Below are 23,597 nucleotides of genomic sequence, written 5' to 3'. Positions count from 1 at the left end.
TCTCATTGACAAGCCCTCAATGCACACGCCTGACATGCTTCTGCGCACGTACCTGGGGAGGGAGGGAGTGAATGGCAATTTTCACTCCCAAGGACAGCCACTTGGGTAGCAATAGATATCTGCTTTGGAGACAGCCCCCGCACCCCAATCTTCAGGGTTGCTTTTTTGGGGTGAAAATGGAGAAACAAAGTTATGCAGTGGGAATTTTAAGTAGTCCCAGGACATAACTGGAAGTGTAAGCACCGTGGACCATTTAAACCCCAGCTTGTAATTACAGAATCTAAACTTCATACTTATTTGCACTTCCAGGAACTGAAAGGGGAATAATTTCATAGGACATATTGTCAATGTTCCCTTCCCCACCTCAATGGAAGGAGAGCATCAAGTAAAAATGAGGATTTTTGCAGGTTTTATTGATAACATGTGACGTGCCTTCCACCAAAGCAGAATCGTATAAAAATATCCAGTCAAAAAGGTATAGGATAAACATTTATATCTTTCTCCATATCACTGCCGCTCAGTAACCTTCCAGATCAAATGCAGAGTTCTAGGAATCCTGACGTATATTCAAAGCACACCCTCAAAGAACTAACAACAGATTTCTTTAATGTGTTCAGCCTGTGATCGACAGATACATGAAATCATTTACTCCTCTGTAATTCCTCCCCCCCCCCGCCAACAACGCTATGTTAACTCTGAAGTTGAAGGCAAGGGATTACAACTCAGTCCCCTACTTCATTCACCTGCCTTTACATAGATGGTTTACAAATAAAATTCCCTCTGCCCCTTTTTGTCCTTTGGAGAGTCAGATACAAATGCTCCCTATATGAAGACATATAGTTGAAGTCTACAGTCATGGAATATAACAGCCCTTATAAAGTTACCTCTGCCCACAAACCTGTGTGATGGTCTCTCTTTACCCAATAGGCAGGGTCCACACTAGTCAGGCTTGTTAAACATCTCTGCTAATCTTCAGACAAGAAGTCAAGAAAAACTGACTGGAGGTGGGGAATGGGCACCCGGACATACACAGTCTCCAAGCTAGTTTTGCAAAGCAGCTTTCTAAACTGCAGGGTAGAATCACACCATGTTGCTTTTTTTTTTTTCAGTGTAGAGGCCACAAACAAAAATCCAAAGAAATGACAGACATTTCAAAGCAGCTGAAGATAGCGAGCAATCATTTAGGACCGGGTGAAGGAGACATTCACATTCTGTTTTAATTCATAATGCAGCTATTTCCTTGCTCTTAGTAAAGCAAACTTTCCTCGTAAGGTGTTATGTACATTTCCCAGTTGCTTTGCTTTTCTAAGTTGGGTGCTTTTTTGTAATGGAGTGGGGGGGATGGGACAGGAATCCGCAAGTGGGGCTCCTAGAGGTTTACCTGTAATAAACAGAAGTTGGCAGCAGCAGGTTCAACACAGCCGCTGCATGACTTAAATGGTTTTACAGTCAGCATAAGCATAAAAAGCAAGAAAGTGATGGTGGGGGTTAAAATATATATATATATATATATATATATATAAGAATACAAAATCAGATCTACCCACCAGGCGAAAGAATGGTCTTTTTCCACACAGCCATTTTTCAGAATAGTTGTATTTTTAAAAGTAACATTTAAGGTATCTTCAAATAAATAATCAAGGAAGAAACAGAGGGATTGTCAAAATGTTAATTCCTATGGAGGGGGTATTTTGTGCATTGGCTATTTTTAATGCATTCAGATTTATACAAGGTATTAACACAGTGAATACAAATATTAAATGTACAAAGAAATACACTTAATATTTCATTTCTGTTTCACTATAAACAGACCGATCCAGGAAACACAGTTTTTTTTTTTAAAAAGGTGAAATAATATTTAATAGAAAGTAACTCCTTTTTAAGAAGGGGATGGAAACCAATCTGTCCGGATAAGCAAATCGGCGGTCGCCCACAGTTTTGTAAAGAAGACTGACCAACTGGAAACATCCTATTTAACACCCAGGTGTCTCCATATCCAAATCCAGGTGCTCTCCTGAAGCCCTTGATCGAGCCAACAGGCAAACACAAACCTTCAGCTATGATGTGCACATCGTAGGGATCCAAGGAGAACAGTCTATTTAAGCAGTCGATTCAAAACACCGTCTGTGAAGTGCTACAATCTAGTCCTATTTGCTCGTATTCTTAAAAACGTGAAAACTAATAGCGGTCCCTCAGTGCATGAATTGTTTGAAAATCTTCACCTTGTGCAAGTATGGTTCGTCTAGCCCACCCCCCTTCCCGAATCTGTTGTTTTTTTTCCCAAGTGGGTGTAAATCAAACCTTCTTTTTAAAAAAACAACTCACAAACAGGCTCTCCATGAATATAAAATCCCCCCCCCCCTCCCCAGCATGCTGTTAAAAAACCTGTGCAACGTGAAGGGAATGCCATCATGCTAGCTGGAAAAAAAACAAACGTTGGCAAAACAAAAGTCCTCTCTGGTAAGGCAAGGCAGGGATCTGAATATGTAATGCAAGTCAAAACGAGTCCTTCTCCCACTCAGTCCCTTTTCCGGAAGTTGTCCGCCCGCGCCACCTTTCAACGTGCATTTCTCTTGGCGTCTGCCAGCGAGCCTCCACGCTACGCCATGTATATAAAAGTGTTGATATCCGATTCATCTCTCCTGATATATTTGTGTTCTATAAGCCATTCAATTTGCTCTTTTATCATTTTCTTCTGCGGCAAGAACATGTTTTTTAATATCTCTACCAGTTCAGTCTGAAGCTGAGCGTTAGTGATTTTCTTCCTCATCTTCATTATTTGGATGATAGCCTCCTAAATGGCGACAAGGGAAAGGAAAAAAGTACGGTGGTTACAGGTGGGTCAAGTCTAGCAAAGCTACGCCCAGTTAGCTGGGCGGCAGAGAAAACATAAGGTCAGCTTCACAAGCACCAAAGTACATTTCCGACAGGGGCAGGGGCACGTTATTTATTTATTTATTTCAATTTGTATCCCGCCACTCTCCATGGATTCGTGGCGGGTTACATAAAACCAAGTAAAGACCCCAGTAAAACAGTCACGACCCCTAATATCATAAACACACCAGAGTGGCATAACCCCCATTCCTCCCCCACCCCACAGTCCATCATCACAGGGTAGAGGTTCACAGAATGGTATCACGTTGGCCGGAGGAAGGGCCCTAGTTGTTCCTTGTCCCGGCCTCAACCAAAGACTTGAAGGACAGAGTGCACCCTAAGGCAGGGGTAGTCAACCTGTGGTCCTCCAGATGTTCATGGACTACAATTACCATGAGCCCCTGCCAGAATTTGCTGGCAGGGGCTCATGGGAATTGTAGTCCACGGACATCTGGAGGCTCACAGGTTGACTACCCTGTCCTAAGGTGTTATTACATCACCAGAATGGCACCTCTATTGGTATGTTGGGGGGGCATTTTCTCAAATCACCCCTTTCTACCCCCTTGTTTCCCTCATGGTTCCTAAGGGTCACAATACACCTAGATCAGAATTTCAGTCAGTCAGCTGCAGCAGGACGAGAAAGACCAGGAAGTCCCACCTTGCAGACTTCATTACGGTGGGGGTATTCAGGATCTAACCTGGAGCTTGTGGATAATGCCTCTCAAGGATAGCCACGCTCAGGTCAGCCATCTTTAGCAGGGTTATACCCACACTGCCTGTTTTAACAATATCATTCGCTCACACACAGGTGGGCCAGAAGTCCAAACCTATACGGAGCCCCTAGACCTGCTATTACCACCGGCATGAAAGAACCGGAGGGGGAAACTGCTTTGCAAAATGAAAAGAACTCTGAACGTGAATTCTTTTACCAGGAAAACTGTTTATTTTAGAAAGCTGCACACATATAACTTTTAAAATGATAATTCTTTTTAAATGTAAACAGCTAGCCTAACCTTATATAGTATCGATGTATGTAGCCTGAGTACACAGGTCAGCACACGTTACTAATCACTTTCTGCTAAAAGATAATGGGAATAAGCTCATTTATATTGATGCAAAACATGTATAAATCTGGCTTTCTCACACAAAGACACACACACATAATGGGGACCCATTATGACCATAGCACTGGCTCATACATTTCACACTGGCTGTAAGCTCCTATTGTGCACAGAACATGTACATTTCTTGTATGAATGGCAAATCAGGAACCTCAGATTAAAAAGGAGACAACTGGAGATGCCCTTTCCGTGGAGGCCAAGTCTGAAAAGGAGCATATAAAACCAAGCAAATCACACCTACACAGGTATTTGTCGTTTTCAGGGTGGTATGCAGGCACATATGCCTAAGGCTGGCAATGCACATCATTTTTTAATACTAAGAAGGTGAACATATGAATTGGCTCATGAGGTTTGGTGTTTGTGTGGCACCCCAAGATTAAATGCTATTACTGTCATATTTATTTATTTTAAATATTTATACTCTCCTTGTGGTTTCCTTGTGGTTCACGGCAGCTTAAAAGAGTAATTAAAAGCCATTTCCAGTTAACACCTGAAGATCTTCTACAAAGAAGATCCTTTGCCTCTTCCGCAGAACAGAGCCATGATGGAGAAAGCTCAGGGCTTGGCCAGTGCCAGACAGGCCAAGCCACGCAAATGTCTATTTACGGACATCTATTTGCAGCCTTTGTCATTCTTTCTTTACTTGCCAAAAAGCTAAAACAAGACAGGTGTATGAGGAACGCTTGATCTCCAATGCGACTGGCTGTTCTTTTTGTAGGCAACTGAGAAGGGCTGATAGATTACCTGTCCGTTTAATTTCCCTGCAATTGCACCCACTTTAGTAGTCTGCTGTTTGTTTTACTCTGCTACATCATGTCATGCTCCTTTATCCCAGGCGAAACTAAAGGGTCCCCTATCCTAGTCCTCTTTATTCCAGCAGGCAATGACTCTCAAAGGTTTGAGATAGAAGACTGCCAGGAGTACTGGGGTTGGGGCTATAGTATGCTAAAAAAGAGGCTGCACCCAGACTATCAACATTCTATTACTTGCACTGCATAAATTATGTAAGTAGCGAAAGTTCTTGTTTTGAAGTTTTGGCTACTTCCCATAACTCACTCTAGGAGAACTAGGAACACTGAAGCATAAATCACCGATACATCTTATTCAGCCAACACAGAGACACAGAGTCACATGTTCAGACATGAGGGCTAAAATATTTGAGGACTTGCTAAAATACAAGCAGAGATTCTTAGGAATCTGAAGTCTGAGAGCATGCCTGCTTTGGTGCTCTTGCAGAAATGGTCCTAGTTATAATAACTTTATTACAGAAGTACAACTCAGAGATCATACTTAAGAGTTACACCCTACTACACAAAGGCTGTAACTCCATTTAGAACTGCACCACTAGCCCCTTTCTGCTCTTTACGTACTGGAATATGCATGACTCTCGAGTGAAACTGCCCACCTAAGGCTTTGCATCACTCTAGAGCAGGGGTAGTCAAACTGCGGCCCTCCAGATATCCATGGACTACAATTCCCAGAAGCCCCCTGCCAGCGAATGCTGGCAGGGGGCTCCTGGGAATTGTAGTCCATGGACATCTGGAGGGCCGCAGTTTGACTACCCCTGCTCTAGAGTAAGCTTATTTTCAAATGTCTGCATTGTCAAGCTCTTTTGGCCACCAAGAGAGATGTTTAAATATGCCTTGCCACATCCTATGCTGTCTGTTGTCCTGTTCCCCTGGCCTTTTTTAGCTTGTGGGCTCCCTTGGAATTCTGACTCCGGCGCAACCACAAAACAGCTGCTATGGGAGACTGAGCCAACCGCAAACCGTTAGGCAGTGAAACTGTGTATTGCTCAAAGAGAAAGCCTTCAGCCTTTCGAGCAGAAGCTATCTTTAAAAGGATGGCTTTTCATCTGCGCAGGCAATCAGAAGCCGTGCTGGCCAAAAGCCCCATGTGCTTTCGGAAAGAACTTCATGAGCACCAAGGCACCCACAGGCACTAGGTCAGGGACCACTTCCAAGTCTTTCCTTAACCAGATATGCTGCAAATGGTGGGGGAGGAAGCCCAACTGACAACCACTGAGGTGTTCCCAGGCTTTTGAAGAGCATACCAGATTACAGTTATCATGTCCTGCCCACTGAAGAACACATCACAAATCCCCCTGGGATCTGAAGTGAACATCATTGGGACCTCCTTCTCCACCCCGCTAGTAGTGTGGAAGGGGGGTGGGGGGGAGTCAGGTTTTTACTAATCTTCCGCCATGTTGGTAATGTTTTATGTCTTTTAATAATGGGGTTTTAAGACACTGTAACCCGCCACGAGCCGCAAGGGAGTGACGGGAAATAAATTGAAAATAATAATAATAATAATAATAATAATAATAATAATAATAATAATAATAATAATAATAATAATAATAATAATAATAATAATAATAATAAAATGGATGCAGCAGTTAGAACACTGGAAAGCAAGTTATATTGTGGCGTTAACATACCTGGGTTCGTAATATTCTTAGCTGAACTATCCCTTCATTTTCCTCTTCTCGCATTCTCTCTGTCGTTAGTTGCAGTCTACCAATTAGGTTTATCTTACCTCTTTTTTGAACCTTAGCGTTTTTTCTGAAAGAATCGAAACAGGAGATGAGGGCGAAAGAAGACAAGACCCCTGCAACTCAGTTTTAAGGGGCTCCCTCATCCCATCCAGCAGGAACTTAGATGAAGCTACTCTCCAGCCCTCACACTCCAGAGATTTTAACTAAACTTTCAGTCCCAGCTTTAATGGAAAGCTACTCCCAGACAGCATTTTGAATTTTGCCACAACGGGATGAACCTAAGAGATAAATGTTAGGAATAGCTGGGCCATTAAATATTAAAACTTGCTTTTGAAGAAATATTCAGGCCAAAAGCCGACAGAAACGTCTTACATCTCATCCTATTGACTACATCGACTTATACTGTGCAATCTCAGCTAGAAGAAGAAGAGTTGGTTCTTATATGCCGCTTTTCTTTACCCGAGGGAGGCTAAAAGTGGCTTCCAATCGCCTTCCCTTTCTTCTCCCCACAACAGACACCCTGTGAGGTAGGTGAGGCTGAGACAGCCCTGATATTACTGCTAGGTCAGAACAGCTTTATCAGTGCTGTGGCGAGCCCAAGGTCACCCAACTGGTTGCATGTGGGGGAGCGGAGAATGAAACCCGGCTTGCCAGATTAGAAGTCTGCACTCCTAACCACTACACCAAGCTGGCTCTCAATACTATAATGTAAATAAATAAAATAAAAATATCTTACATTAAGCTGAATTCCTGGTTCACAGAGAAGAGAGTTCCTTCTGTGAAGTCTTTGGGCGAATTGACTTGAGGTTCATATAACAAAACCTGACGTTTCAACTTTGGAAATGCTACAAGAGACTGTGGAGGAGAGGAAAAAAGAGCGACAATTTATTTTTAATTACAAAATATTTCAAACATTTAAGAAATGATCCTAAAGTGGGCATCATTAAGCTTTTTTGTTTAAAAAAAATTACTCGGTGACTCAAGAAGATGATGAAATAGAGTAAAAGGCTTTAACTCAGGAATCTTTTAATAACAACAAGGTGCATAAATAAAATTTAAACAATAAAATGCACACAAACAGCATAAATCAATTCATAATTAATTGTAAAAGTCAGAAGAGTTTGCCTGCTGCAAGCTATCTGATCTCAATAGCTTACTTAAGTTAACAGGGAACTGGCTGAAAGAGTCTCCATTAAGCAAATTGCTCTCCCCCCACCAAAAGACCATTAAGAAAGTGGCAAAATTTATACCTTGCTCTTCTCTCCAACAGGGACACAAAGCAGATTGCATCTGTGTTCTCCACTCCTACACTTTATTCTCACAACACCATTTCTTGAAGGGGGAGGGGAGAGGGAGGGAGAGGGGAGTGAGGAGGACAGAGGGGGAGAGGGGGGCTGACTGGCGGAAGGACACCTGTTTACTTTCTGTTGAGTCGCTCCAGAGTCTCTCAGATCCTGATCCAACACCTTAACCACCAAACCTTCACCCAACACTTGCATGATGCTCCCAGGATCCCGTAACCAATGAATTGGCTTTAAGAAGCGGGGCCGTACCCATAAAGTCCTCCTAAGCTCCGCATCTGGGAGCTCCGTTGCCAGTTTAAGATTTTCAAAGCTGATCTTCTCTCGGGGTCTTTGGTTCCACGCAAAAAGCACAGCCAGCTGAAATGTCGTCACCTCCAAGTCATACTGGCCAACTTCATTCTTAAATGTGATCTGTTCATGGGTGCAAACAAAGAGCATCAGCGGCACTGAAATGTACAAGCACTTCCGGTGTGCCAAGAGCAAATGGGTGTTCTTAAATGGGTGCAAAGGAGAAACGGCTGCTGCCGGCTTAACATACAATTCCGTTGGACATCAGGTGGTGCCAGTGAAGCTTCCTGCCACTGTGGTTCTTTTTATAGAACTCTTCCACCTCGGGGATGAGATCTTCCAGTTCCGTTGGCAGTGAAACAAACACTTTCTCAGAACTTCTAGACCAAGCCCCAGCATTCAAAATTTTTATATTCACAGAATCAGCTGCAAAAAAATAAATAAAAATATTGAAAGTCTCAGAATTGGAAGGCAACACATAACCAGTAGGAAAATGGAACTTTGATAAACAGATGCAAGCCTAATTTCATGCAGTTTAGTTATGGGAACAATTTTGCACATTATACGTAGAAGGGAAACAGGTACCTGGTAAGGCCAACTTATTATTCTTGTGCATTTCTTTGAAGGCCTGGTTCAAATCTTCAGATACTTTGATATCTTGGAACATTCTTGCCAGTTTATTTACATAGTCTGCTGGCATTCCCACTTCCTGTATAAAGAGAAAGACAGAAAGTCTATGCTTATCAAGTTCCTAAAAGAGCCGTTATCACATGGAAGACTCCAGCTTTTATATTTATATAACTGCCAATTTTATATCCATATCCATTGTTCCTCTTAATTTTTGTGAAAGAGCCCCGGGGGTTGTCCGAAGATCTGACAACTTCAATGCTGCCAGCTACGTCACTCGGCACAAGTGACAGCCAACTTTTTAAAGCTAGGAACTGGGAAAGCTACTCAAAGTCAGATCTCCACACCACTTCATCATGGCTTTTATACACTGTCATCTTCCTTCCAGCAGTTTAAGAACGTGACAAAATCTCGTCTGGAGCAGACATAAGGTCCATCTAGTCGAGCACCCGATATCCAAAAGGGGCAAACTAGATGCCCCGTAAGGGCCACACAGCAGGGGCACAGAGTGCAAAGCCTCCCGATAATGATGCCCACCCCCTCCCCCAGCACCTGGCGGAGATATAAGAGACTGATGGACTCATCCTCCATGAATCCATCTCATTCCCTTTTCAAAATGACCAATTTCCCCTTATCCCTCCTGACCCTACAGCCCATCACTGTGTTCTAACTGTTCCTGGAGGATGTGGCGTGATTTTGAAATCTCAGTCTAGCATAGCGTATCCTTTCTGCTAGCTAGAAAAAGTCTGGGGCCACCTGACTACCTCAAGTAGTCAATTCGCAAAGTAAGCAGCCATCCTGGCTCCTGCTCCACCTCCTCACTCCCAGAACTTCACCGGAGCGCTCTGGACCTGTTGCACTGTTGCATTGTTTGTACTATTATATTGTTATATTGTTATACTGTTACAGCCATTGTTAATAATATTATTGTATGGTTATTAGTATAGATTGTTTCATGTATTGTTCATATGTTCTATGCAAACCGCCCTGAGCCTTCGGGGAGGGAGATATATAAATATAATAAATAAATAAAATAATTAATAAATAGATAGTGTAGCATGGTGAGATGTAGACAGAGTCTGACCCACAGTTAACCAGCTAGCCATCTCGAGTATATGGGGCTGTCACATCATCAGGAGGATCATAATCCAAGTCAAATGTGCATCCAATGCTTTATTTGGTAAGCAGTTTAATGGCCACGCAAGCGTTTTGTGAAACACAGCCATTATTAACTTTCATTGCCCAAATCCAAAAATTAGACAGGCAGGGTATGTTTTTCCAATCGGTTTGCCACAATTCTCACTTGCTGAGTGTGCAAATAGTTTTAGAGAAACAGCATGGACAACCTGCTAAAAGAAAAACTGCAGATATTACTATTTTAACCCAAGAATTCTTTTTGAGGGAGGAAAGAAAAAGAGCCAATGGGTTTTGATAATACTTACTCTCAGCCACTCCACCATATTCTCTTCTATTTCGCTATCGGCTGATATATCCAAGATCAGGCGCCTCGTTAAATGAGCTTTGTGATATCTCATGAAAACATCTTTGTTCTGTACATATTTCAGCACCAACAGCTGTTTTTTAAAGAAGCATTAAACAAATTTCACTACACAGGTAGCACAACTGTCACTTCAGACTACCATGAGACATTGATGCTTTACTTCCAAATCTCTCTTGTTGTCATTAGGCACAATCTACCCATACAATACATACATCATCAAAACTCTCTTGCCTAGGGATCACTAAGGAACAACACAGCACAACTTGGTGGAATGAGCTCCCGGAAGAGCTAAGGGCCCTGCCGGAGTTAACAGCTTTCTGCAGGGCCTGCAAGATGGAGCTCTTCCGCCAGGCATATGGTTGAGGCCAGGGCAGGCGGTCCCGACATTGGATCTGGGCTCCCTGGGTTCATCTGAGTAATCTGATTGCCTCACTCCCATATCAGCAACCTGATGTCCCTCAGCTAACGTAGGGCGGTTTTGGGGGGGGGGGGGTTAGTGGGGGTTAGTTAGTGCAGGGGTAGTCAACCTGTGGTCCTCCAGATGTTCATGGACTACAACTCCCATGAGCCCCTTATGATAATTGTAGTCCATGATAATTGTAGTCCATGAACATCTGGAGGACCACAGGATGACTACCCCTGAGTTAGTGCTCACCTGTTGCCTAACATTGATAGTGTGGATTGATTTTAATGGTTTTAACTATGGGTTTTATTGTAATTTTTATCTTGTAAACCGCCGTGAGCCTAAGGGAATGGCGGTATAAAAGTTTAATAATAATAATAATAATAATAATAATAATAATAATAATAATAATAATAATAATAATCCAAATGCGACCTTTCTGCTCTCCTCCTTTTGGTCAGCCTTTTTTTAAATACAGTAAAGCACACACAGTGACAAGCGGAAGCTAGCACATAACATGCTGCTGAATATTTACTCTACTTATAACTTAAAAAATGGCACAGAGCAAGAACAATTAAAATGTAGAGAGATTAAATTTGACAGTAGGTATTTAAAGACATTTTCCACCCTTCTTTCCCATATGATCCCTAGAGGTGCTTTACGTAAACATTTTAAAACAGCAGACTCTGTTATGAAACAACGACAACAACCAAAATGGAATGAACTGAAATAATCATTAATTCGGGACTGCTGCCATCACACCCTCAAACAGCTTGTTTGAGAACGGGATATGGAAAGCCTGAAGAAAATTATCTAAAAGCTGGGTGCGCTAAGGTTTAAAATTGAAATGTGACTTTCCCCCCCTTAGACCAGGATATATGGGGCTCTTTAGGTCTACTTCCTAAGAATGAGTAAGGGCTAAACACTGATAATACACAACAGTAGTTGCCATCAACCTGACAAGGGGAAGCCAGAAAGCCTCTTCCCCGAAAGACATGCATAACAGCTTGCTAGCCTGCTGGCAAACACAGTGTAATTCCTTGGTTAGCAACTCAATTCTAGGTGAACATATTCAATTCTCAACTCTGCAAATACTTGCACAGTGATGAGATGCTTAAAGGGGGCAGAATCAAAGCCATAAGACATATTTCTCTCAGATGAAAAGCCATAAAATACCCACGAGAACCTACCACTTCTTTAAGCTTCGCTTCAATTTCTTCAGAGGTCAGTTTTTTGCTTAGCGGCGTTTTTCTTAACAACATGTCACAGTAGTTAGCGAGCAGCTCCGGGCACTTGGACTCTGGCTGAGTTTTCAACCCGACCCTAATAGAACATGAGGAGCAGTGGTCACAAGACTGTCCATGCTAGATTCCTGCATTATACAAATACAGGTTATTGCTAACAAATTAAGAACAATTTGATTGTCTTGAAGGGCAAAAACAGTGCCAACGTTTTCAGAAATTTAACTTGCTGCTTCTCCTCTGAAGGATCCACATTTTCCTAATTCATTAATGCAAATAAGACCAAACTAGTTAGCAGGATAAATTGTACTATGTATGAAAGATGAGTGCTTGCAGGACAGGGAAAGGTCTGCAAGAATGAGCAAGACAACTGGTTTTTCCAACAGTCCAATCAACACAAACCATATCCCATTTAGGACTAGATGACCCATGAGGTACCTTCCAACTCTATTATTCTATGATTCTAGGTGACAGTACATTACCGTGCATACTCTGGAGCAGTGATAGCACAAAATGAGCTCACACCTCCGCTGCCCCTGCAGTGTCATCCAGTAGAGCTTCAATGGGTTGTGAGGAAGCTCTTGGCCCAAGCTCCTGAAAATGTAGACCCTGTGCCTATTATGGTGATTTTGCATGCATTCTGCAGATAAAACCATTTGCATCTGCTATGACTTGAGATGCCACAGCTGATGCAGTTCACTCTCAGTATGCCACTGAAGTACAGGCTTGCCCTAGTTGTATGGAGCAGGGGTAGTCAACCATGTGACCGCTCCTGAAGAAGACATCCTTAGAGCCCAGTGACATGAATAACTACTACCTGGGCAAGGCATTTGAGCATGTGGTAGCCATGCAATTGCAGGTGTTTTTGGAGGAGATCAAAATCTAAACCCATTTTAAATCCTGATTCAGGCTTAGGTCAACTAGGCACTGCTGAGATTTGAAAGCAAAAGACTTGCAAAAGCAAGTATTTAGGAAGTAAGAAAAGCACCACGTTAACAACGGCAGACTGAAGGCTACCAGATTCCAAGCAGAATCAAAGTTACTTACCCTTTTTGTTTCAATGGCAATTCAAGTTTAAATATCGTTGCATCGTTCACCACAGCTTTATATGCCTAGCAAAACCAAAATGAAAGCATTCACTCAGCTCTGTTATCACAAGAGTAACCTCAACCAGTCATTTCACATATCTCACCATTCTCAGTCGCCTGGTTTAGGTATCAAATTGGACCATGATTTAGCAACTTGGATTATATGCCTCTCCCCACATCTGGCTCTGTGGTTTCCTGTCCTCCCTTTACCCATTTAGCAACTATTTTTTCCCCCGTTGACATTTGAATCAGCTTAACCATTGGGACTAAGTCCAGCTGGAGGTCAAACTCTGTCGGGCCAGTTCACAAAACATGATAAACAATTAAGTTAACGAGGAACAGAGTAGGGGAACGAGCTCAGAAACCCCCCAAAGCAGGGGTAGTCAACCTGTGGTCCTCCAGATGTTCATGGACTACAATTTCCATGAGCCCCTGCTAGCAAATGCTGGCAGGGGCTCATGGGAATTGTAGTCCATGAACATCTGGAGGACCCACAGGTTGACTACCCCTGCCCCAAAGCACTGGAAGTCATCCATACTAGCATCAGCCCACAATCAACTCTAACTGGCAGCAGCATGTCTTATTTAAGTATCTTCACAAGTTCATAAATGATTTTCAATAGCTAGTAATATTCCTGACAATGAATGGCTGGCTCTGCCTCCCCGTGTCATAGCTCCAAAGGTACCTACAGGTTGAATAAAGGTGGGGGACACCTATCAATAAATTTGCTGGCGTCTGGGTTCTGGTCATCAGTGTATGACACAGAATGCTGGACTAGAAGGGCCATTATCCCACTCCAGTGTGGCTTCTCTTATGTTCTTATCTGAAAAGGTTCTAACGAAGATAAAGGAACTATTAATACTTGACTGATAATAAACAAAAAGAGCCTCCTGAATCTGGCACATGCAACAGGACTCTTTAATAAGCCAGCAGACCAGGCTTTTTCAACAGGGGTTTCTTGCAACCCTGGAGTGGGAGTTAATTAATGTTATATATATATATAATTTATTTATTTATTTATTTATTTATTTATTTATTTATTTATTTAAATGATTAGGTGATATGACCATACATGGGTATGTCAACTCCCCCCCCAAATGGCCAATGATGGGCCTGGAGGGGGTGCAAAAGGAAGGGGTAAGTAATGTCCTTGCTGACTGAGGCTCATTGCTTGTGGTTGTGACTCATTTTAACATAACTGCACGGGAAGGTGGCAGGGGTTGATGTAGCGGTGAATGGCTGTCAAAGGCCTGGTCATGGTCCAGCAGAGTAGGCCACTGGATCATTTGTGGTGTTGGGGAGGGGCAGGGGGTGGTGGAGCGTGATGTCACATCCAGTGGGAGTGTCTGGGTAATGTTACTTCTGGTTACATATGACTTTTGGGGGCATGGCAGGGAGGCGTGGCCTGCTGAGATCACTTCCGGGGTTTCTTGAGTACTGAAGAATGCTTCAGGAGTTTCTCAATGTTAGAAAAAGTTGAGAAAGGCTGCAGTAGACTATAACAGGGTTGAACGCTGTGGACCCATTCTGCTATCACTTGTGCTTTTCTCAGTGGGATGGAACAGATCCACAGGGCCCAACCCTTATACAGAAAAAGAAGAGTTGGTTCTTATATGCTGCTTTTCTCTACCCGAAGGAGTCTCAAAGTGGCTTACAGTCGCCTTCCCTTTCTTCTCCCCACAACAGGCACCCTGTGAGGCAGGTGAGGCTGAGAGAGCCCTGATATTACTGAAGATGAAGAATTGGTTCTTATATGCTGCTTTTCTCTACCCGAAGGAGTCTCAAAGTGGCTTACACTCGCCTTCCCTTTCCTCTCCCCACAACACACACCTTGTGAGGCAGTTGAGGCTGAGAGAGCCCTGACATTACTGCTCGGTCAGAACACCTTTATCAGTGTTGTGGTGAGCCCAAGGTCACCCAGCTGACTGCATGTGTGGGAGGAGGAAGGAATCAAACCTGGCTTCCAGATTAGAAATTCACACTCCTAACCACTTGATTTAATGTATGTTTTAAAAACAGAAGCAACAGTTTCTTGATTTGACTATCCTTATGAAGAAGTTAAGCAGGTCAATTGAATTTATAACAGCATACCTTATCTCTAGCAGTAAGAAACCTTGGATCATCTTGAAAAGCTTCTTTTACCAGCTTGCTAAATCGATTAAATAACGTGAGCAATTGTTCTACATACTTTTCAGAATCCTAAAAATAAAGCAAAAAACAAAAAGCCAAATCTGTGAAGGTGGGGGAAAAAAAGAACAGCACGTGGGATCATTACTCAACATCCATGAGAAAACTGTGAACTTGTTTATTCCTCACACTTCTAAGTTAAACCTACTCCCTCCAAACCTGTGATACATAGCACAAAAACTGATACTTCACTATACGTGTTCTGAAGCATGTCATCAATTCCAAGTAGAAATTGTATTACTCATTACAGATTTGTCTGAATTATGTACCCCTCTTCCCCCTCAAAGGGCAAGTCTCCCTTATATTCTGTTACAGTAGAATAGAATTGTATTTTATATGGTTTTAATGTTCTGTAAATTAGCATGAGCCTGCGGGGTCTGGGAATGGCAGTCAATAAATACAGCTATAAATAAATAAATAAACAAACAAACACACTGGGAGCCCTACCTATGGACAGGCATGTGCACATGCTACAGGTTCTCCATAAATCTTCACTTGCACAGGAATAAGCTTCAGAGACATTTACTTGTGTTGTGTACTTTCTTTCCACTTCAGCAAATTCTCTCCGTTCGTTTGTCAGCTGTAATTCTGGTTCACTGCATTTGTACTAGCAATAACTATGACTTAATGTCATGGCCACTTTGGGATCAGGACGGAATTTTCCTCCGAGTCACAATGGTCTAGGGATCCTGGAGGGTTTTTTTGCCTTCCTTTGGGCATAGAAAAGGGGTGCCTAGGAGAGTGGGGCTGTGAATTTCATACATTGTGCAGGGAGCCAGACTATATGATGATGTCCCTTCCAGCTCTATGTTTCTATTTCTTTCTAGAGTTCTGCTTACACTAGGGTTTACAAACAGCTTCAAATTCCAAATTAAACAGAAGCATTTAAATAAATAAATGCTTCTGTTTAATTTATCTGTCTGTCTATCTAATTATTTGATTGATTTCTATGTTGCCCTTCCATATGGCTCAGAGTGGTTTACATACAACATCATTGGGGGGATACATGGAACAAATTAATATAAAACTAACAAATAAAACAACAATAATCTAACAGTGGTTCTAAATAATACAATTTCAGTGATCTTAAACAACAATATAGCAGGAACAGGAACTTGGCTAAGGCCAGACTGGTTCAGGCCATGGAGGGGATTATCTGAGGGGGGACCTGTGGTCAGTCTCAGGCAAATGCCTGGTGGAGGAGCTCCCTTTTGCAGTGATTAGCAAATCAAACCGGATAGCCTGGCTGCTATCATCTTGATCCACTCTCTTTACTGACTAGAGAAATGTACCCACTGAAACGTATTCTGCAGAAGATCTTCAGACGGTTGAGTCCCTTCCTTTCTGAGTAACCAACTTCAATTGCAATTCCTATTATTGTGAGAAAACTCTCATGGCAGCATACCGGTGAAGGGAGACTATAACGCAGGGGTAGTCAAACTGCGGCACTCCAGATGTCCATGGACTACAATTCCCATGAGCCCCTGCCAGCATTCGCTACCCCTAGTTTAATGCATGCACAGTGGCAAGTCTTACTTTCCCAAGACCCAGGAAACTGACTTAAATTTTAGCCTTCTCAAATGACATAATACCACATCTGGATTCTCAGGAGACCTAATTGTTTCAATCATGTCATTGCTGGTCTTTACAGAAATAGATTTCTAAATACACTAATTTTAAGGAACACGGTATTTTCTTTCTATGTTTAGTAACAAGTTGATTTTTTTAAAAGTCTGCATTCACATATTATTAATTACAGCAATTAGTGGCCTAGCAAAGCATTTGATGATTTTGGGATATTGGCCTCTAAAAAGGGGTAGGGAAAAGGACAAGAAAACACCCACTTACAGTAGTAATAGTTTCGGCAGCTGCTACCATATCTGCTAATCCGGCACTGACAATATGCTCTTCCAGGTCTTTTAACATAGGCTCTATTCCATTCGGAACTTTATCCATCAATGAAAACATTAAATGCAACTCTGAAGATACAAAAAGTTCAAGAAACAATACATCAATCTGTACAGTGCAAGCAGTCTGGAGGGATTATATGAACAGCAGCATTTACATATGAAGAGCCCTGCTGGATCAGACCAACAGACCATCTAATTCAGCATCCTGTCTCACACAGTGACCAACCAGTTCTTCTGGATGGCTAACAAGAGGGCATAGAACAGTGGTTCTCAACCTTGGGGTCCCGGCACCAAGTGGGGTTGCCCGGCCCCTTCCGTAGGGCTGCCAGGACAGGTTGGTGGCGGCAGCAGTGGCCGGCTACAGCTAGCTGCGGCCGGCGGCAGCGGAGCCATGGCACTGGCTGCCTCCAGATCGTTGTGAGCTTGTGCGCTGCTACCACCGCCGCAGTTGGGGTCGCAGTGTTACAGCGGTTCAGAACCGTTGGCATAGAAGCTAATGTTGCATCCCGGCTTTGGGATTCAGAGGCTTAGTGCCTCTGAATGCGGAGGTTCCCCTCAAGTCACCATGGCTAGTAGCCATTGAAAGACTTATCCTCGATGGATCTCATCTCCTTTTAAAGCTGTTTAATTCCCACAACCATCACTACATCATCTGGCAGAAAATGTCACATTGCAAACACTCTCTGTATAAAGTACATATTTATTTCACAGTAATGTTCTATGTGCAACACAAATGTGCATACTGCAAGCTGGGGAGGGGGGGGTTCTACAAACAGTGATTTTCTACAGTGCAACCGTGGAGGAGTGGGGAATCAATTGTGGCTCTCCAGATTAGAGGCCACTGCTCTTAACTACCTCACCAAGCATTCATTGAGAAAGCCGCAGAGGAAAAAGAGCAGTATGTGCCGCAGAAGACAAAAATATAATGCCCCAGCTTTCTCCACTGGTCTATTTATTAGATTATATAAGCTAATTGTTGATAAAACAATGGGAGAGAAACTGGGATTTATGTACAAAGTCCATTTCACCGAACTTTCCCACAGTTTCCCATGGTCAGTAATTCATGTTTCTATAGTAGCAATTTCCCCTTGAGAGATGATAGTCATCCTTGCACGTGGTTTGGTATCTTGCTATATTCAGCACTGGACCAGATCCAAGCAAGTGCTGTCAGAACAAGGAGTCAGGCATAGTTTTAAGGTCAGATTGCCTTCTGAATTCCCAAGCTCAAGACCACAACTTTCCACTCTGAAAGCCGGAAACCTCTTTAACAGCCAACTGTTCAAATCGTTAATAGTTTCTCGCCTATAATCTTATGGAATAATTATGTAACTTTTCCACATAGTGAGGCAGAACACTGACAGATAATGTTTTGGTTCTTCCTACTGGCTCCTTCCAAGTCCCAGACTGAGCTCATAACTGAACATCCCTCATCTTCAACAGAAACATTTGCCAACAAAATGTAAAAGTTCATGGATTCCCAGAGCAGAACTGTATTATTATTATTGTTGTTGTTATTATTGTTGTTGTTGTTATTATTATTATTTCAATTTATTACCTGCCCCTAGCAAGTGGCTTGTGGCAGGTTACAATAGTCTGAATAAAATCCGCCAAAAAACTCCCCTTAAAACCCCGGACATAAACAGAGAAATCCAATCACAAATCAAGATAAGATACGGTGGGGAAAAAAAACAATTCCAACAATCAATCCATCCCCCCCCACTAGCAATCTCATAAAAGGAGGAGGGGAAGAGGGGGGCAGATGGAACCCGAAGAGGCCATACACAATGCTCTATCCTGAATTGGGGGGGGGGAGGGCATACAGTATACTTGTGTATCTCAGTTTCAATGTGACAATAACTATGTGATTCTGAAACTCCCTCATGATAGATTAAGTGATGCAAAAACCATGCACTGATTAAAAAAAACGAAGCAAAAATGCACAAAAGAAGAGTGGAGACATACTTTTCCAAACGTAACTGGATCAGCATCACTTCAAGTCCATTAAAGCTATTTAGGCAACCTGTTCCACTGAATGAATACAAATTTTTTTGTAAGGCAATAAAACTGCTCAGCTGTAACTTACAGCAGGGGTAGTCAACCTGTGGTCCTCCAAATGTCCATGGACTACAATTCCCATGACCCCCTGCCAGGGGCTGGCAGGCCTCATGGGAATTGTAGTCCATGGACATCTGGAGGACCACAGGTTGACTACCCCTGGCTTACAGCACATAGTCTTTCTAGTCTGCTGCGGTTACCAAACAGCAGTGTGTATTTTCAAGTGTATTCTACTCTGTGCAAAATCTAAATGGAATAAAGTATTTTAAGTTCCACTTACTTTCTGTTTCATTCCGTTTGATCATGCCCTGGCATTCAGCTAGAATAGTCTCTTTGAAAGATGTCACCAGAGCATTCACACAACACTCCATAAGCTGAAAAGCAGGAAAAACTATTAGTACACTTCAGATAGTGCTGTTGTAGATCCTGCGATGCACAATCTTTGTGAATAGGAGACTTTCATGCACAGTATTTCAGCTTTTAATTGCTCAGGCATTAGATCTACTTCAACTGCACTCAGCCCTAATGTACATAAGGTAAAAGTATCCCCTGTGCAAGCACTGGGTCATGTCTGACCCTTGGGGTGACGCCCTCTAGCGTTTTCATGGCAGACTCAATGCGGGGTGGTTTGCCAGTGCCTTCCCCAGTCATTACCGTTTACCCCCCAGCAAGCTGGGTACTCATTTTACCAACCTCGGAAGGATGGAAGGCTGAGTCAACCTTGAGCCGGCTGCTGGGATTGAACTCCCAGCCTCATGGGCAGATCTTTCAGACTGCATGACTGCTGCCTTACCACTCTGCGCCACAAGAGGCTCTAATGTACATAGCTGGACACAATACAAAGATACAGCATTCCTTACTGTAGGAAAAGGGCTGCAATTAATGAATCTTTAAGATGAGAATCCTTGTCAATATTCAAGGTGTACTTACTGCTTCTACAGAGTTACATTCACGTCTGGTTTCTAAGTATCGTAGTGCTCTTTTTTCCTCTTCCTTTAATTTAGCATCTGCCTGTGCGGAAACAGAACCACCGTCACTGAAAAGTCCTACCAGTAGCCAAACCAGCAGTCGTCATGTTAACTCCTTTCCACTTACATATTTCATATAGTTCTGTACACCGTTCTGCTGCAAATACGAAGGGGCTTGAGTCCTGTAAAATCTCTCTGTTGAATCCAGATAAGCTTTCTCAAAGTTATCCCGATAAATCTGGAGCTTATCTTCAGGATTAGAACACAAATTAACTACAGAAAGAAAGGCAAAATTAGATATTTTGTTCTTTTTTTCATTTAAAGAAGAAACATATCTCCAATCAACATAGCAATACAGGCACATGCACAGAGACATGGTCTAGCCTTCTATATTGACTTGAAAGATGAATGAGCAGAGAATCAGTTACCAGTCCTTAGAAATTTGCCTAACAAGAAATTTCTGAATTAACATAAATGTACTGGGGGGGGGGGGAAGAGGGAGTTCAGAAGTTCTTTAAAGTCAGCTGGTGTAATATGATTCTTGTCTCAAGATTCTGAGCAGAGTAATTCCAAGGGTTCTCCCATGCCTAAACTTATCTCAGGACATCTGCTTGCTACTGCCATGGGTTTGGACCTGAAGGACTATTTCCAGGGAGGGAAGGAATATCACCCAGAAAAAACAGCAGGTATTGTCACCTGGTGTCTCCTCCTCCTCCTCCTGTTCTCCCTTTGCCCCCCATGTTGTCCCCAAGAGCCCCTGTGAGGAGCATTCTACGGAGTTCAGTGGGCTATGTCAAGAGATGGAAGGCAGGAATGTCTTGTCCATCTGCAGAGCTCTGCTTCTAGCACTTTGAATCTAACTCACAAATATTAAACAACATAATGCAACCCCTTTTTAGCTAGCTAGTGAAAGGACCAATTTCAAGAACATCCCATCATTTACAAGGAGTTTAAATCAAATTTAGGATTACAAATTTTCCCACTGGTTTGGGGGAGGTGGGACAGTTTACTGAACTTGCCCCTAAAGGTAAAGGTAAAGGTATCCCCTGTGCAAGCACCGAGTCATGTCTGACCCTTGGGGTGACGCCCTCTAGCGTTTTCTTGGCAGACTCAATACGGGGTGGTTTGCCAGTGCCTTCCCCAGTCATTACCGTTTACCCCCCAGCAAGCTGGGTACTCATTTTACCGACCTCGGAAGGATGGAAGGCTGAGTCAACCTTGAGCCGGCTGCTGGGATTGAACTCCCAGCCTCATGGGCAAAGCTGTCAGACGGCTGCCTTACCACTCTGCGCCACAAGAGGCTCTAAACTTGCCCCTATCACTGTCAAAACCACAACTTCCTTTGGAAATGTATTGCTGTCGAACACCATTTAAAACTGGGCCAGCTGTTCTGAACAGTTACCATCCTATTGTGTCGAAGTACCTTCAAACTAGAGGCAACCTGTAGGGGTTTGCATATTAAAAGGGAGGCTGCAGTTATGCCACACAAAACAAGACATACCGTAAGATTCTCTAACACCAATGACCAGTTGAGAGTCAAATGCTTCCCCCAGCCGCTCAGCATGAACCAGCTTCATGGCGCTGTCCTGAAGGCGAGTCTTTATATTTGAAAATATGGACTCGTTCCATGTATCTAACATGAGCTACAAATACAATAAGCGGGAGGAGGGGAAAAGTTTAAAAGCTGCATCGTGATTTTCAAAAGGCAAAACATTGAGATATTGCTCTTGCTTTTGATTGGGCGACCAAATGTGAATTTCGGAACTGCAGTAGACTTCCTTCTTAGAGCAGCATGGACCATCCACACAAGGGCCAATGATGCATGGTGTTGAGATAACCACTATCTTTCATAGGAACTGATTTTTTTTTTTACACAATCCTATTTGGCCTACACTGAAGGTGTATTTTCACCCCTATGACCAGATATGCTAACAAAGTAGCAAATAGTGTTATTCTGTCTAAACTTAACTCATGAAAGTAGGCTCGCTCCTACATCCCTGTCTCCTCTGTGTATAGATTCAAATGAGTAGCTGTGTTGGTCTAAAGTAGCACAATAAAAATCAGAGTCCAGTAGCACCTTTAAGACCAACAAAGATTTATTCAGGGCATGAGCTTTTGAGTTCATGGTCTGAGGAAGAGTGCTTGCACTCGAAAGCTCACACCTTGAATAAATCTTTGTTGGTCTTAGTGCTACTGGATTCTGATTTCATTGTCCTCTGTGTATGTTGTGCCTGTATACTCTGCACCCAGATAGATATGCTGCATGTACATTGCCTGTGTCATTTGGGATGCAAGAGAATCCAATTCCACTGTGTCAATCAGCAGCTCTGCGGATAGCATGACCCTTAGTGTATCAACAGGCCAGGGAGATGGGCTGCAGGGATTGCATGCAAAACTTGTGCAGTTAACAACTCTAGCAACTCTAGCTAAAAGACCTCAGGTCATAGGGCTGGGGAAGACCATGATCTATCCAAGATGCTGGAGCACCACCGACAGTCAGGGCAGACGATACTGAGCTGGTTGAACTCAATATGAATTATCTCCATACATTTGGAAATACCATAGCTGATCCAACACACCACCTACCTTCCGAACGATACTGTCTTCTACGTTGGACTTCTTACTGCTGCCCTGTTTGCCCATCAGAGTGATCTCCAGCTGGCAAAAGGGCTTGGGCAAGATATCGCATTGCGTGAAGAATTTCCGCCACTCCACAATATAGGCTTTCAGTAAGGCGGTGTCATCTTGGTGGCTCAGCACTCTCTGTAAGGAAGAGGCAGGTCCAAATATAAAGACACGTCTGAAGTCTTCCCGTTTCAAATCAGCTTTCCTGTTTCAGAGATAACGCCTCTTGCCACTCAACTTTGGAAGTGTGAAATTTTTTAAAGCAACTTCTTCTTCCTTTTTTTTGGGGGGGGGCATCAAGTCACAGCCAACTTATGGCAACTCTGTGGGGTTGTCAAGGCAAGAGACATTCAGAGGTGGTTTGCCATTGCCTGCCTCTGCATAGTGACCTGGGGGTTCCTGGCTGGCCTCCCACCCAAATACGAGCCAGGATCGACCCTGTTTGCCTTCTGAGATCCGATGAGATCAGGCTAGCTTGGGCTGTCCAGGCTATGGCAACTAGGGCCAGACATAATCTGCAACATTGCTCAGTTTCTGTGAGAAACCTTCAGAACTAAAACTGTTGGACGTTCACCCTGGAATTAAAGGAGGGATCCCTCTGCCTACTCTATGAAAGCATCAAGACGTTATGAATGAACTCTGAAAATTAGGAAGCCACTGAACGCAAGAGATTCAAAACAGTCAGGTGAAGGGGCAGCACAGAAGCCCTTTCCCTCTGGAGCGCTTACTCAGCAATCCCTCCGGCATCAACTACTTTCCCCTGGCATCCTCCACTCACACTTTCCAAGCATAACTTCACAGCTGCCAAAGACAAAAAGTGCTTTTCCAAAAATGAAACCAAGCGGCGATTGCCAAGAAGCCACGCGTCACATCTTGCACTTATGGTTGCTGTGACCTGGATAAGATCT

General features: G+C 43.0%; 1 protein-coding gene across 1 annotated transcript in view; it reads right to left on the bottom strand.

Annotated features, from left to right (window-relative positions):
- Positions 1–396: 396 nt before the first annotated feature.
- Positions 397–23,597, bottom strand: part of CUL5 (cullin 5) — a 38,195-nt gene continuing 14,994 nt past the window's right edge. Inside the window, exons 4-19 of the mRNA XM_077341589.1 lie at positions 22,651–22,827; positions 21,566–21,707; positions 20,192–20,337; positions 20,027–20,107; positions 19,377–19,470; positions 16,980–17,110; positions 15,036–15,143; positions 12,904–12,968; positions 11,806–11,938; positions 10,154–10,285; positions 8,670–8,793; positions 8,335–8,510; positions 8,046–8,207; positions 7,229–7,347; positions 6,436–6,559; positions 397–2,794 (exon numbers count right to left, since the gene is read on the bottom strand). Coding sequence (XP_077197704.1) covers positions 2,600–2,794; positions 6,436–6,559; positions 7,229–7,347; positions 8,046–8,207; positions 8,335–8,510; positions 8,670–8,793; positions 10,154–10,285; positions 11,806–11,938; positions 12,904–12,968; positions 15,036–15,143; positions 16,980–17,110; positions 19,377–19,470; positions 20,027–20,107; positions 20,192–20,337; positions 21,566–21,707; positions 22,651–22,827 — 2,109 coding nt within the window. The 3' untranslated portion in view covers positions 397–2,599. The remainder of the gene's footprint in view (positions 2,795–6,435; positions 6,560–7,228; positions 7,348–8,045; positions 8,208–8,334; positions 8,511–8,669; positions 8,794–10,153; positions 10,286–11,805; positions 11,939–12,903; positions 12,969–15,035; positions 15,144–16,979; positions 17,111–19,376; positions 19,471–20,026; positions 20,108–20,191; positions 20,338–21,565; positions 21,708–22,650; positions 22,828–23,597) is intronic.

The sequence above is a fragment of the Paroedura picta genome, chromosome 6 (assembly GCF_049243985.1).
Source record: "Paroedura picta isolate Pp20150507F chromosome 6, Ppicta_v3.0, whole genome shotgun sequence".
In the NCBI taxonomy this organism is placed as follows: Eukaryota; Metazoa; Chordata; class Lepidosauria; order Squamata; family Gekkonidae; genus Paroedura; species Paroedura picta.
This window is presented reverse-complemented; position numbering and strand designations above follow the sequence as displayed.